General features: G+C 42.4%; 1 protein-coding gene across 3 annotated transcripts; it reads left to right on the top strand.

The window, feature by feature from the left end:
• The first annotated feature begins 1,625 nt into the window (after positions 1-1,625).
• On the top strand, positions 1,626-9,803 carry LOC129810534 (methylcrotonoyl-CoA carboxylase subunit alpha, mitochondrial-like). 3 transcript variants are annotated; one of them, XM_055861105.1, is made up of 17 exons: positions 1,626-1,997; positions 2,649-2,692; positions 2,835-2,974; positions 3,067-3,162; positions 3,292-3,413; positions 3,872-4,019; positions 4,116-4,237; positions 4,325-4,436; positions 4,604-4,685; positions 4,886-5,013; positions 5,227-5,410; positions 7,762-7,871; positions 7,968-8,184; positions 8,308-8,546; positions 8,885-9,060; positions 9,261-9,594; positions 9,714-9,803. In XM_055861105.1, exons 1-14 carry the CDS (start codon positions 1,945-1,947, stop codon positions 8,478-8,480), a joined length of 1,731 nt encoding a protein of 576 aa, XP_055717080.1. In that variant the 5' UTR covers positions 1,626-1,944; the 3' UTR covers positions 8,481-8,546; positions 8,885-9,060; positions 9,261-9,594; positions 9,714-9,803. The 3 variants fall into 3 exon arrangements, with proteins under 3 accessions (XP_055717080.1, XP_055717079.1, XP_055717081.1); XM_055861104.1 differs by having other exon boundaries at positions 8,885-9,594; XM_055861106.1 differs by lacking the exon at positions 9,714-9,803 and having other exon boundaries at positions 8,885-9,595.
• The last annotated feature ends 3,095 nt before the right edge of the window (positions 9,804-12,898 follow it).

Below are 12,898 nucleotides of genomic sequence, written 5' to 3'. Positions count from 1 at the left end.
AGGGGCGAGGAGAGGGACGGAAGCTATACTGTTACACATATAGCCATAGAAGCACAGTGACATACAGTATGCCTCAATGCGCGCGCATATGTCACTGATTGGGTGGGGCCTGGCTCCCCAGTGGGTGGGCCTGGGCCAACCAAGCCCACCCCTACCTACGTGGCTGTTCTGCAAGATGGTGGAAATTATGTCTGGAACCTCTCAAAAAATGTACCTCCAAAGTGTCAACACTGTGACCTCTCTTTATTGTAACGATAGAGGAAGTCAAGTCTAGATTTAACTTTGGCCTGCGGCGTTGATACCCTCACGAAGCAATCAACATCTCCACCCTGCTGATCCTCAACACTGGGGCCCCACAAGGGTGCGTTCTCAGCCCTCTCCTGTACTCCTTGTTCACCCATGACTGTGTGGCCATGCACGCCTCCAACTCAATCATCACGTTTGCAGACGACACTACAGTGGTAGGCTTCATTACCAACAATGATGAGACGGCCTACAGGGAGGAGGTGAGGGCCCTCGGAGTGTGGTGTCAGGAAAATAATCTCACACTCAACGTCAACAAAATAAAGGAGATGATCGTGGACTTCAGGAAACAGTAGAGGGAGCACCCCCCTACCCACATCAACGGGACAGCAGTGGAGAAGGTGGAAAGTTTTAAGTTCCTCGGCGTACACATCACGGACAAACTGAAATGGTCCACCCACACAGACAGCATGGTGAAGAAGGCACAGCAGTGCCTCTTCAACCTTAGGAGGCTGAAGAAATTCTGCTTGTCACCAAAAGCACTCACAAACTTTTACAGATGCACAATCGAGAGCATCCTGTTGGGCTGTATCACCGCCTGGTATGGCAACTGCTCCCCCCACAACCGTAAGGCTCTCCAGAGGGTAGTGAGTTCTGCACAACGCATCACCGGGGGCAAACTACCTGCCCTCCAGGACACCTACACCACCCAATGTCACAGGAAGGCCAAAAAGATCATCAATCAATCAATCAATTTATTTCGTACATCAGATAATAGGACAACAACCACCCAAGCCACTGCCTGTTCACCCCGCTATCATCCAGAAGGCGAAGTCAGTACAGGTGCATCAAAGCTGGGAGAGAGAGACTGAAAAACAGCTTCTATCTCAAGGCCATCAGACTGTTAAACAGCCATCACTTACATTGAGTGGCTGCTGCCAACATACTGAGTCAAATCTCTAGCCACTTTAATAATAAAATATTGGATGTAATAAATGTATCACTAACCACTTTAAACAATGCCACTTTATATAATGGTTACATACCCTACATTACTCATCTCATATGTATATACTGTACTCTATACCATCTACTGCATCTTGCCTATGCCATTCGGCCATTGCTCATCCATATATTTTTATGTACATATTCTTATTCATTCCTTTACACTTGTGTGTATAAGGTAGTTGTTGTGAAATTGTTAGATTACTTGTTAGATATTACTGCATGGTCGGAACTAGAAGCACAAGCATTTCGCTACACTCGCATTAACTTCTGCTAACCATGTGTATGTGACCAATAACATTTGATTTGATTTGATTTGGTAAAACGTGTCGCTTTGCCTCTTCCTCTCTGCCCCGCCTCTGTCTCGACATTTTCTATTGGTTGATCATCCTACGCGTCCACAAGAGAGAAGCACACAGCAAATTGAATTTAGTCGTTTACGTCACTTTGTAGCTATTTTCACCAAACTAAGAGCATGTTTCGGCCTATAGTTTCATATAATACCATTTCTATCGATCAACTTTAGTTGATAATACGTATTGTTAAGTGCAGTATCTTAACTAGCTAGATTTGAAATGGTAAATCGAAATAATATATTTTAAAGGCAAACGCTTATTTTCTTATTCAACTAACGCGTTAGCTAGTTACTGACAGTTTAGACCGCTAACGTTAACTTCACACAGTACGTTAGTACACATGGCTTCTGTCCTGAAAGTTCAAACCTTACAGGGTTTAAGAATGTTTCAACAGTAAGTCGATAATGCTTGTCATGTGTTGTGTTTACTATCACTGCATGTTATCTATTTTGAATAAATAAACTGCTAAGATTGGAAGATGCCGATAGTTTTCTGTCAAGACAGTTGGCTGGCTACCTAACTTAACTAGTCAGCAAACCCAACGCGCAACATTGTAGCTAGTTTGCTTCTTGACGCTAGCTAACGTTAGTGTTAGAATGGTTAAGCAACCCTAGCACATGTTAGCCAAAACGTTTAAGCCATATGTTGTGTGTGTCAACATGGCTAGCTAGTCTACTTACTTTTAAAAAAAGTACACCGATTCTGTGCTAGGTTAAATAAAGGTAGCTAGCTGGCCAACTAAGCATAACAGCTAGGTAGTTAACCAGTTGGACGGTTAAATGTTTTGTTTCCAAAGCGATGGGCACTTAATTTAATGCATTTAGCTCTATATCATCTAGTTATCATCTTTGAGCAATGATCATTATGAATACGAGTGTTAGCCAGCTGTGATGAAGCAAACTGCGCTTTAGTACATGGTACAGTTAGCATGCCCTTGAAAGCCATTCATTGATGTAAACAGTTGTAAGAACGTGCTCTCTTTACATGACCTTTTCAATCATCAAGGTCCGTGTCCTGCAATGTTATTTTATTATCTCATCTTAGGAAATTGATATGGACCAAAGGATTTGTGCGGTTTGCCTCAATTGGTAAGTAACATGGAGCAATATTGAATGTCTCTTTGTGAAGTTATTCATCTCCATGTAGATTGAACTGCAGAGGAAGCATTGTAGTTGTCTCACTTAGTATGCATTACATCATCACTCATAGCTCAGGTCTCTTTTCTTCTAGGGCAAGGCAGGATAGACAAAGTCCTCATTGCCAACAGAGGAGAAATCGCCTGTCGTGTGATGCGAACAGCAAAGAAGATGGGTGTGCGCTCTGTGGCAGTATACAGTGATGCAGATCGTCATTCCATGCATGTGGCCATGGTATGTCAAGGCTAAAGGTTGAAACTTTGACCCCTCTGTCAGTATATGTTTGTAGATGCAGCTGTATTTATGGGGCTTCTCATGTTTCTTAGGCGGATGAGGCCTATAACATTGGGCCAGCCGCATCCCAGCAGAGTTACTTGTCCATGGAGAAAGTCTTGGAGGTTGCCAAGAGATCTGGATCACATGTATGTTGTCAAGTGCAGTATTGTATTTGCAGTACTCATTCATTATGGCAATCCCCAGTTTCTCAAAGTCACAATTCAGACTATATCTGACGAATACGTTTATGTTTATGAATTGTGTTTTTGTTATAGGCTGTCCACCCAGGATATGGCTTCCTGTCAGAGAACACAGAGTTTGCTGAGGCATGCAAACAGGAGGGTATCATCTTTATTGGCCCTCCATCATCTGCTATCAGAGACATGGGTATCAAAAGGTATAGTTAAAGGTAGACTCAGCGATATGACATAGATGCAGAAAGTAAACGGCATAGTGGGTCAATTTCCTCAACAACTAAGAGTGTTGAAGCGCGAGGCACAACGTCTGCTGTGTTGGTGCCATGGCTACCACGCTGTAACAGTGTGAAGCGAACCCGTGCACATGCGCAGATACTGTGTGACTGTGTGAGAGCGAAGGGTTGCATCTCGCTCATCTCAATATCTACGGGCAGCTTGTGGGAACATTATTTTGCTGTGTCTACCTTTTAAATGACAGTGTGTCCCCTAGGATATTTTTTAGCAGCAGTTGTGAAGTTAGTGAGGGGGGATGTGGTGGGTGTGGCCAATGAATGACTCTTCTCTTTAAAGTCGCTCCTCAGTGTTGTATGTTGTAAGTCTGATTTTGAATATTAGTTATTCAAAAGTTACATCTTAGAAATCTATTTATTTTTCCTAGTACATCAAAATACATAATGTCAGCTGCGGGTGTTCCTATCATCGAGGGTTACCACGGAGAGGACCAATCGGATGAGAAGCTCCAAGCTGAGGCTGTCAGGATAGGCTACCCAGTGATGATAAAGGCTGTGCGTGGCGGGGGTGGTAAAGTAAGTAAGATGCACACACAGAAAGGATTGTTTCATGGAATGATAGTGTTGTTGTTTGTGTCTTAAGGCTCCTATGATTGTGATTGGTTTATCTAGGGAATGCGCATTGCACACACCGCTGAAGACTTCCATGAGCAGCTTGTGTCTGCAAGACGAGAGGCTCGCAAGTCCTTCAATGATGATGTCATGCTAGTGGAGAAATTTGTAGAGGACCCCAGGTATGTAGAAGACACTATCTATTTATGTTGGAGGTTCAGACTGCACCCCTGTTTAGATGTTGTGACAGATCTTCCTTCACTCACCAGACATGTGGAGGTCCAGGTTTTTGGGGACCAGCATGGAAATGCTGTCTACCTGTTTGAGAGGGACTGCAGTGTGCAGAGAAGGCACCAGAAGATCATTGAGGAAGCACCAGGGGTAAGTGCTATGATACAGCTATCTCCATAATTTTGCTCTCAGCACCACAGCATGTCTTGGTTTCCTGTGTGAATGGCTGCCCGCTGGTTAGGAGGCTTGATGTCTGTGCGACTGTATGTGTGTGTTAATGATTTGTAGTGTTTTTGTGTTTGCACCTGTGCTTGCAGCCTGGAATTAGCGAGGAGGTGAGGCGGAAACTGGGTGAGGCAGCCGTGAGAGCAGCCAAAGCCGTCAACTATGTGGGAGCAGGTGAACAGAGAATTGACCTCAAACCTTACACAAATAATTAATATTTGCATGCTGGGATGCAGTCCTCAATTTCCATTGTCTTTTTTTTGGGCACTCACCCACTAGAGGGTGTGAAATAATATTCTGAGGTAACACCTGTTGCTTTGCACCATCCTGTGCACTGGTGTAACAACCACATGTATGTCCCTGTCTCAATGCAGGCACTGTGGAGTTCATCATGGATGCACAGCACAACTTCTTCTTCATGGAGATGAACACGCGTCTGCAGGTGGAGCACCCTGTGTCTGAGATGATCACTGGTACTGACCTGGTGGAGTGGCAGCTCAGGGTAACGCAGAAAGAGGGAGAGGAATGCCAACAGAAGGGGGGTGTTGGGGACATCAATGTGTTGTAATATGTTGAGTGTATTTATTAGCTCTTTTAGAGGGCCTCATAATCTCACATAATCCAAGAGATAGCAGGATTTCAATTTGAATATAGATTTGATTAACAATTTGTAAACGCACCACCCTGACGTTTGTGTGCTCCTCTTGTCTCTCAGGTGGCTGCAGGCGAGAGGTTGCCCCTCCTGCAGGAGGAGATAGAACTGATGGGCCATTCGTTTGAGGCCAGGATATACGCTGAAGACCCCAACAACGACTTCCTCCCTGGGGCAGGATCCCTCCTTCATCTGTCTACACCCCTGGCAGACGAGTGCACACGCATCGAGACAGGCGTCAGGGAAGGTACAATACACCCAGCTCACATGGACCTACTTACACCTATTTAACACAACTGTCAGACAGTACTGTTGATATTAGAGGTCGACCGATTATGATTTTTCAACACTGATACCGATTATTGGAGGACCAAAAAAAGCAGATACCGATTAATCAGACAATATTTTTATATACAGTGGGGCAAAAAAGTATTTAGTCAGCCACCAATTGTGCAAGTTCTCCCACTTAAAAAGATGAGAGAGGCCTGTAATTTTCATCATGGGTACACTTCAACTATGACAGACAAAATGAGGGGGAAAAATCCCAAAAATCACATTGTAGGATTTTTAATGAATTTATTTGCAGATTATGGGGGAAAATAAGTATTTGGTCAATAACAAAAGTTTATCTCAATACTTTGTTATATACCCTTTGTTGGCAATGACAGAGGTCAAACGTTTTCTGTAAGTCTTCACAAGGTTTTCACACACTGTTGCTGGTATTTTGGCCCATTCCTCCATGCAGATCTGGATGGAGGAATGGGACAATACCACACTGTTGCTGGTATTGTGGCCTGCTGGAGGTCATTTTGCAGGGCTCTGGCAGTACTCCTCCTTGCACAAAGGCAGAGGTAGCGGTCCTGCTGCTGGGTTGTTGCCCTCCTACGGCCTCCTCCACGTCTCCTGATGTACTGGCCTGTCTCCTGGTAGCGCCTCCATGCTCTGGACACTACGCTGACAGACACAGCAAACCTTCTTGCCATAGCTCGCATTGATGTGCCATCCTGGATGAGCTGCACTACCTGAGCCACTTGTGTGGGTTGTAGACTCCGTCTCATGCTACCACTAGAGTGAAAGCACCGCCAGCATTCAAAAGTGACCAAAACATCAGCCAGGAAGCATAGGAACTGAGAAGTGGTCTGTGGTCAACACCTGCAGAACCACTCCTTTATTGGGGGTGTCTTGCTAATCGCCTATAATTTCCACCTTTTGTCTATTCCATTTGCACAACAGCATGTGAAATGTATTGTCAAACGGTGTTGCTTCCTAAGTGGACAGTTTGATTTCACAGAAGTGTGATTGACTTGGAGTTACATTGTGTTGTTAATGTGTTCCCTTTATTTTTTTGAGCAGTGTATATATTTGTAATAATGACAATACTGAATTAACAAAGAACACTTATTTTAACTTAATATAATACATAAATAAAATCTATTTAGTCTCAAATAAAAAAAGAAACATGCTCAATTTGGTTTAAATAATGCAAAACACAGTGTTGGAGAAGAAAGTACAAGTGCCATGTAAAAAAGCTAGTTTAAGTTCCTTGCTCAGAACATGAGAACGTATGAAAGCTGGTGGTTCAATATTCCCAGTTAAGAAGTTTTAGGTTGTAGTTATTATAGGAATTATGACGTGTCGACTATTTCTCTCTATACCATTAGTAGTTCATATACCTTTGACTATTGGATGTTCTAATAGGCACTTTAATATTGCCAGCCTAATCTCAGGAGTTGATAGGCTTGAAGTCATAAACAGCGCTGTGAAGCAAGCATTGCTAAGAGCTGCTGGCAATTGCTCAGTCAGACGGCTCTATTGAATCATAGACTTAATTATAATATAATAAACACAGAAATACGAGCCGTTGGCCATTAATATGGTCAAATCCGGAAACTATCATTTCGAAAACAAAACATTTATTCTTTCAGAGAAATACGGAACCGTTCCGTATTTTATCGAACGGGCGGCAACCCTAAGTCTAAATATTGCTGTTACATTGCACAACCTTCAATGTTATGTCATAATTATGTACATTTCTGGCAAATTAGTTCGCAACGAGCCAGGCGGCCCAAACTGTTGCATATACTCTGACTCTGCGTGCAATGAACGCAAGAGAAGTGACACAATTTCCCTAGTTAATATTGCCTGCTAACATGAATTTCTTTTAACTAAATATGCAGGTTTTTAAAAATATATATAGACTTCTGTGTATTGATTTTAAGAAAGGCATTGATGTTTATGGTTGGGTAGATTCGTGCAACAATTGTGATTTTTTTTCGCGAATGAGCTTAAATCATCCCCCGTTTGGCGAAATAGGCTGTGATTCGATGATAAATTAACAGGCACGGCATTGATTATATGCAACGCAGGACAAGCTAGTTAAACTAGTAATATCATCAACCATGTGTAGTTAACTAGTGATTATGTGAAGATTGATTGTTTTTTATAAGAGAAGTTTAATGCTAGCTAGCAACTTACCGTGGCTCCTTGCTGCACTCGCGTAACAGGTGGTCAGCCTGCCACGCAGTTTCCTCATGGAATGCAATGTAATCGGCCATAATCGGCGTCCAAAAATGATTATGTACCTGTCTGTGTTCTCAGGAGATGAAGTGTCAGCCCACTACGACCCCATGATCGCTAAACTGGTGGTGTGGGGAGAGGACCGCTCTGCTGCTTTGAGGAAGCTCAGATACTGCTTACGCCAGTACAACGTAAGAGTATTAACATTATACACATACTGGACACATCCTACTGCGTATTTCTGTTTTGTAAGGTACTGTTGATTGATTGACCACTGATCCCGGCAGATTGTAGGCCTCAACACCAATATTGACTTCCTGCTAAGTCTGTCTGGCCACCCAGAGTTTGAGGCGGGGAATGTGACCACCAGCTTCATCCTCCAGCATTATGAGCAGCTGTTCCCCAAGCCCAGCCCTCCCTCCAGGGCCACACTGTGTCAGGCTGCCCTGGGCCTGCTGCTCAGAGAGAGGGCCAGCACTCGAACCTTCAGAGACCAGTCCAACGGTGAGGAACAACAACACAGGCCTGTCTCTACAGCTCGCTGAGAACTATACAACAACTGTCTGAGAAAGTGCTGTTGTCTGTTGGAGGATACCTTAAACTGTCTGTTCTTTTCTCCTGTTGCAGATCCCTTCTCTCCTTTTGCCTCCAGTAACGGCAGGAGGGTGAACATCCTATATAGTAGGAATATGACACTCCAGCTGGGTGAAACTAGTGAGTCCAAACCTCCTTCAAAAGCACAGAGGAAGCAGCCAGTAGACCTTGGTCAACACAAATACTCAACTGAACACAGAAGATGACAGACAAACTCAGAAACAACATGCATCGTGAAACAATACTTTTTCTACTGGTTGCGATCATAATTGGTGAGTTGCATGCACCTCTATCTAATAATGTCTAATCTATTCGGTGGTAGTCTGATATAAGTTGATACTGCAGGCCATTTGAATCTGAATTTGATTCTGAGATCATGTTAAAAAAGAGTGGAAGTGTACTCTTAAAAAGTCTAAATCATTGCAGGTAAAACTGCATGACATTTTACAGACATTATCATGGCTACTTCAACACTTTTTTACAATTATTTATTTAATTTTATTGTAAAAATAAGATGAACCTAAGGGGGATCTGTAATTGTGCATGTGAATGTTGCCCTGGGTTTATGATTTCTGTAAACGGTTTCACTTCACACTACACCGCTTCACAGGAAACAGCCTTATGACTGCTGCATTGGACCAGACGATCATCACCACAGATGAGTCTGGCCTAAACAACCCTGAGCCCACCGAGCAATCAAGCCTACCAGAGAAGCCTGTTCTTCAGCCCAAAGAGACCGTTCCTGTCACCGGAAACTATGTGCTGAATGACACTTCTTTATCAGGGGTGAGACATCATGTGGTTTGTCACCTAAGTCGTGAAAAAACAACGAAGGCCATTCTCATACACATTACTATGTTTGGTCATGAGTTCGACCATACAATCATTATGATACTATACTAAATCTATAACAAGAATTAAGTTATCACTTGTTTGCTATTGCTTTTGTCCTTTTCCAATCCAATGGTATGTTGATCCTTTTTCAGAAAGCTTTCTATTTCAACTTAGACCCTTCCACCACCCTCGCTACAGGTAGATGTGGTCAAAAAGAGGCCCCAAAAAGAGGCCTTTTCCTCTCCGACTCACAGGTTGACCACAACTCTTCCATGTAACGATCAGAAGCAGAGCAATACATTATATCTATATATGGCTCTGAGCAGAAGCTAATTCATTCAAATGCATTTGCATGATGTTTTGCATGTTTGGCTTTTAATAAAAACAATGATTTATTTAATGCACATCATTAACTATTTTTCCTCCCACCGGAAGGGAACATATCCTATGTGTCAAAGGTCAAAGCTAATTTGGCACCAAGCAAAGGTGAGTTGACCAACATGATCTCACAAGTAGACACATGATTTGAAAAAAATGCATGGATATTTTTAAACTGATTTTTCATTGTTAGAAAAACAAGGCTGAGCATATTCTTTCACCATTAGGAAATAAAAACTATCCTGGGGTGATAGAACATGAAAAGCTGTTCCCAACTGCCGCTGACCACAGCCTCAAGTGTAATTCTCAGACCGAGTTTCATCTGGCTGAAAACCTTCGAGTGAAGCTTGGGCCTCTTCAGTTCCAAGCCTTCAAACTCACCAATGGGAAGTTTGGAGAGGGTATGTCGATTTTTACATTTTGCAGACCTTTTCGTTCATGATTTACGAAAGCCTTTTGTTTATTATTTTTCTGTAAGGTTATATATGGTATAATGCTCTTTTAAATGTAATATTATAAAGGTAATGTTTTGCTCTTTCGGCCCCTCAAAAACAATTATCCAAGTGTTAAGATCCAGATGAAATATTATTATTTAAAAAAATATTGTACAATGTAACAGAATCAGTCAAAACAAAATCAATACTGCATTTAAATTTTTACATTACATTTACTTTACAAACAAAGTTTAAAAAAACTTGCAAACAAAGTTAACCACATCCTGGGGTCATTTTGAAGTTCTGGCTCTAATACCGCTGATGTCATTTTGCTGATATATATTTTTTAAATGATCTAGGTAGGGAAAACTTCATAACATATGCAGTAAGTCTCCTGTATTTATCTTACATCTAAGACATGTGTCAGTTATCGTATTATCAAGTAAATGCAGTCTATGTGGAGTAAAATATGTGTTGTTCAATATATTGAATTGCATCTGTCTATGTTTGGTTGCCATCAAGAAGCTCTGAAAGGTTTCAGCAGGTCATCCTAGTCTACTGGGTCATAGTTACAGCCTAGGTCTCTTTCTGTCTCATTTGTATGTTAGGTTATTATAAGTAGGTCAATTATTATTCCGTGTATTATACGTCAGTGAGATCAGACCTCAAGTTGACCAAGTACTATGAATACGATTTTTGAGTAGTGATTCCTTTGGAGTATTAGGGAAATGGTATTTTGTATTTTCTTTTAACCAGTATTTAAGAAGCTAGTTTCAGGAAGCTCATGCTGGTCTTTGAGTTGTTGAAATTTCAGGATTTTTTCCCCCTTTCAAGTTCCATAAACAAAATATATATATGGTTTGTCCCCCCTATGGCATTTCAGAGGTTGAGTGCTGGGCTGACTTCAACAAGAGGATCTTCCCCATCATTATTGGTGCCACAGTTGTGGGACTCCTCCTGATTGCTGTCCTGACCTTCCTGATCATCTGGAACAGCCGTAGACAAGCTGGCTATGACAGGATCTGAGAAGACTTCATGCAAACATAACATGAATGCTTTTTATAGCCATGTTTTGTATTTCCTAGATGCTTTTTAGTATTTTTATCCATGACTCAATATTAACATTTTTATTGTTGTTTTTTAATATTTAATTCTGTTTGCAAAGAAAATATAAATAATATTATTACAGTAAAAATATGTGAATGTGGTTAATACTTCTAGGAAAGCACTCTGTAAGTTTACAATCATAATCAGCCAATATGGTCAGCAAATTGAATCATGATGCATGCTAATTATATTTTTGGGGGGAAATTATATTTTGTTTAGAGTGCCCATATTCCCTTATTAAAAGTGTGGCTTTATCCAGCAGGATTGAAATTCATTATTTTCAAGTTCACATATAAGTATATATTTCTTGCATGCCTTATTATTAAAAAAGCACCGTCCAAAAATAGCTAATTCTGTAACAGTAGCGTAGCCAGGAATTCGTTGGAGGGTGGGCCTGCAAAAAATAATCATAATTATTATTTAAAAAATAAGCCAACTTCCTGTAATTCTACACATTTTGCCATGGGGGCAAAGAGAAAATATTGCCGTTTTAAAGCTGATTTACTGCAATTATACAAATGTTGCCATGGGGCAGAGAGGAAAATGTGCAGTTTTATAGCCAATCTCTTGCTATTCTACACATTTTGCAATGAGGTCGAGATGAACATTTAGCATTTTTTAAGCTAATTAAAGCTCAAATATACTGACTGTGATAAAGGCACTGGATTATGAGCTAAATTGTTTGCTAAATGAACAAATTAAGTAGGCAGTGGCATGGTGCATATGTAACTGATGTGAAATGGCTAGCTAGTTAGTGGTGGTGCGTGCTAATAGCGTTTCAATCGGGTGATGTCACTCGCTCTGAGACCTGAAGTAGTTGTTCCCCTTGCTCTGCAAGAGCCGCGGCTTTTGTGGCCCGATGGGTAAGGATGCTTCGTGGGTGTCAGTTGTTGTGTGCAGAGGGTCCCTGGTTTGAGCCCAGGTAGGGGCGAGGAGAGGGACGGAAGCTATACTGTTACACATATAGCCATAGAAGCACAGTGACATACAGTATGCCTCAATGCGCGCGCATATGTCACTGATTGGGTGGGGCCTGGCTCCCCAGTGGGTGGGCCTGGGCCAACCAAGCCCACCCCTACCTACGTGGCTGTTCTGCAAGATGGTGGAAATTATGTCTGGAACCTCTCAAAAAATGTACCTCCAAAGTGTCAACACTGTGACCTCTCTTTATTGTAACGATAGAGGAAGTCAAGTCTAGATTTAACTTTGGCCTGCGGCGTTGATACCCTCACGAAGCAATCAACATCTCCACCCTGCTGATCCTCAACACTGGGGCCCCACAAGGGTGCGTTCTCAGCCCTCTCCTGTACTCCTTGTTCACCCATGACTGTGTGGCCATGCACGCCTCCAACTCAATCATCACGTTTGCAGACGACACTACAGTGGTAGGCTTGATTTCGGCCTACAGGGAGGAGGTGAGGGCCCTCGGAGTGTGGTGTCAGGAAAATAATCTCACACTCAACGTCAACAAAATAAAGGAGATGATCGTGGACTTCAGGAAACAGTAGAGGGAGCACCCCCCTACCCACATCAACGGGACAGCAGTGGAGAAGGTGGAAAGTTTTAAGTTCCTCGGCGTACACATCACGGACAAACTGAAATGGTCCACCCACACAGACAGCATGGTGAAGAAGGCACAGCAGTGCCTCTTCAACCTTAGGAGGCTGAAGAAATTCTGCTTGTCACCAAAAGCACTCACAAACTTTTACAGATGCACAATCGAGAGCATCCTGTCGGGCTGTATCACCGCCTGGTATGGCAACTGCTCCCCCCACAACCGTAAGGCTCTCCAGAGGGTAGTGAGTTCTGCACAACGCATCACCGGGGGCAAACTACCTGCCCTCCAGGACACCTACACCACCCAATGTCAC

This window comes from Salvelinus fontinalis, chromosome 14 (assembly GCF_029448725.1).
Source record: "Salvelinus fontinalis isolate EN_2023a chromosome 14, ASM2944872v1, whole genome shotgun sequence".
NCBI classification, from domain to species: Eukaryota; Metazoa; Chordata; class Actinopteri; order Salmoniformes; family Salmonidae; genus Salvelinus; species Salvelinus fontinalis.
Note: the sequence above shows the minus strand (reverse complement) of the source record. Positions and strands in the feature narration are given on the sequence as shown.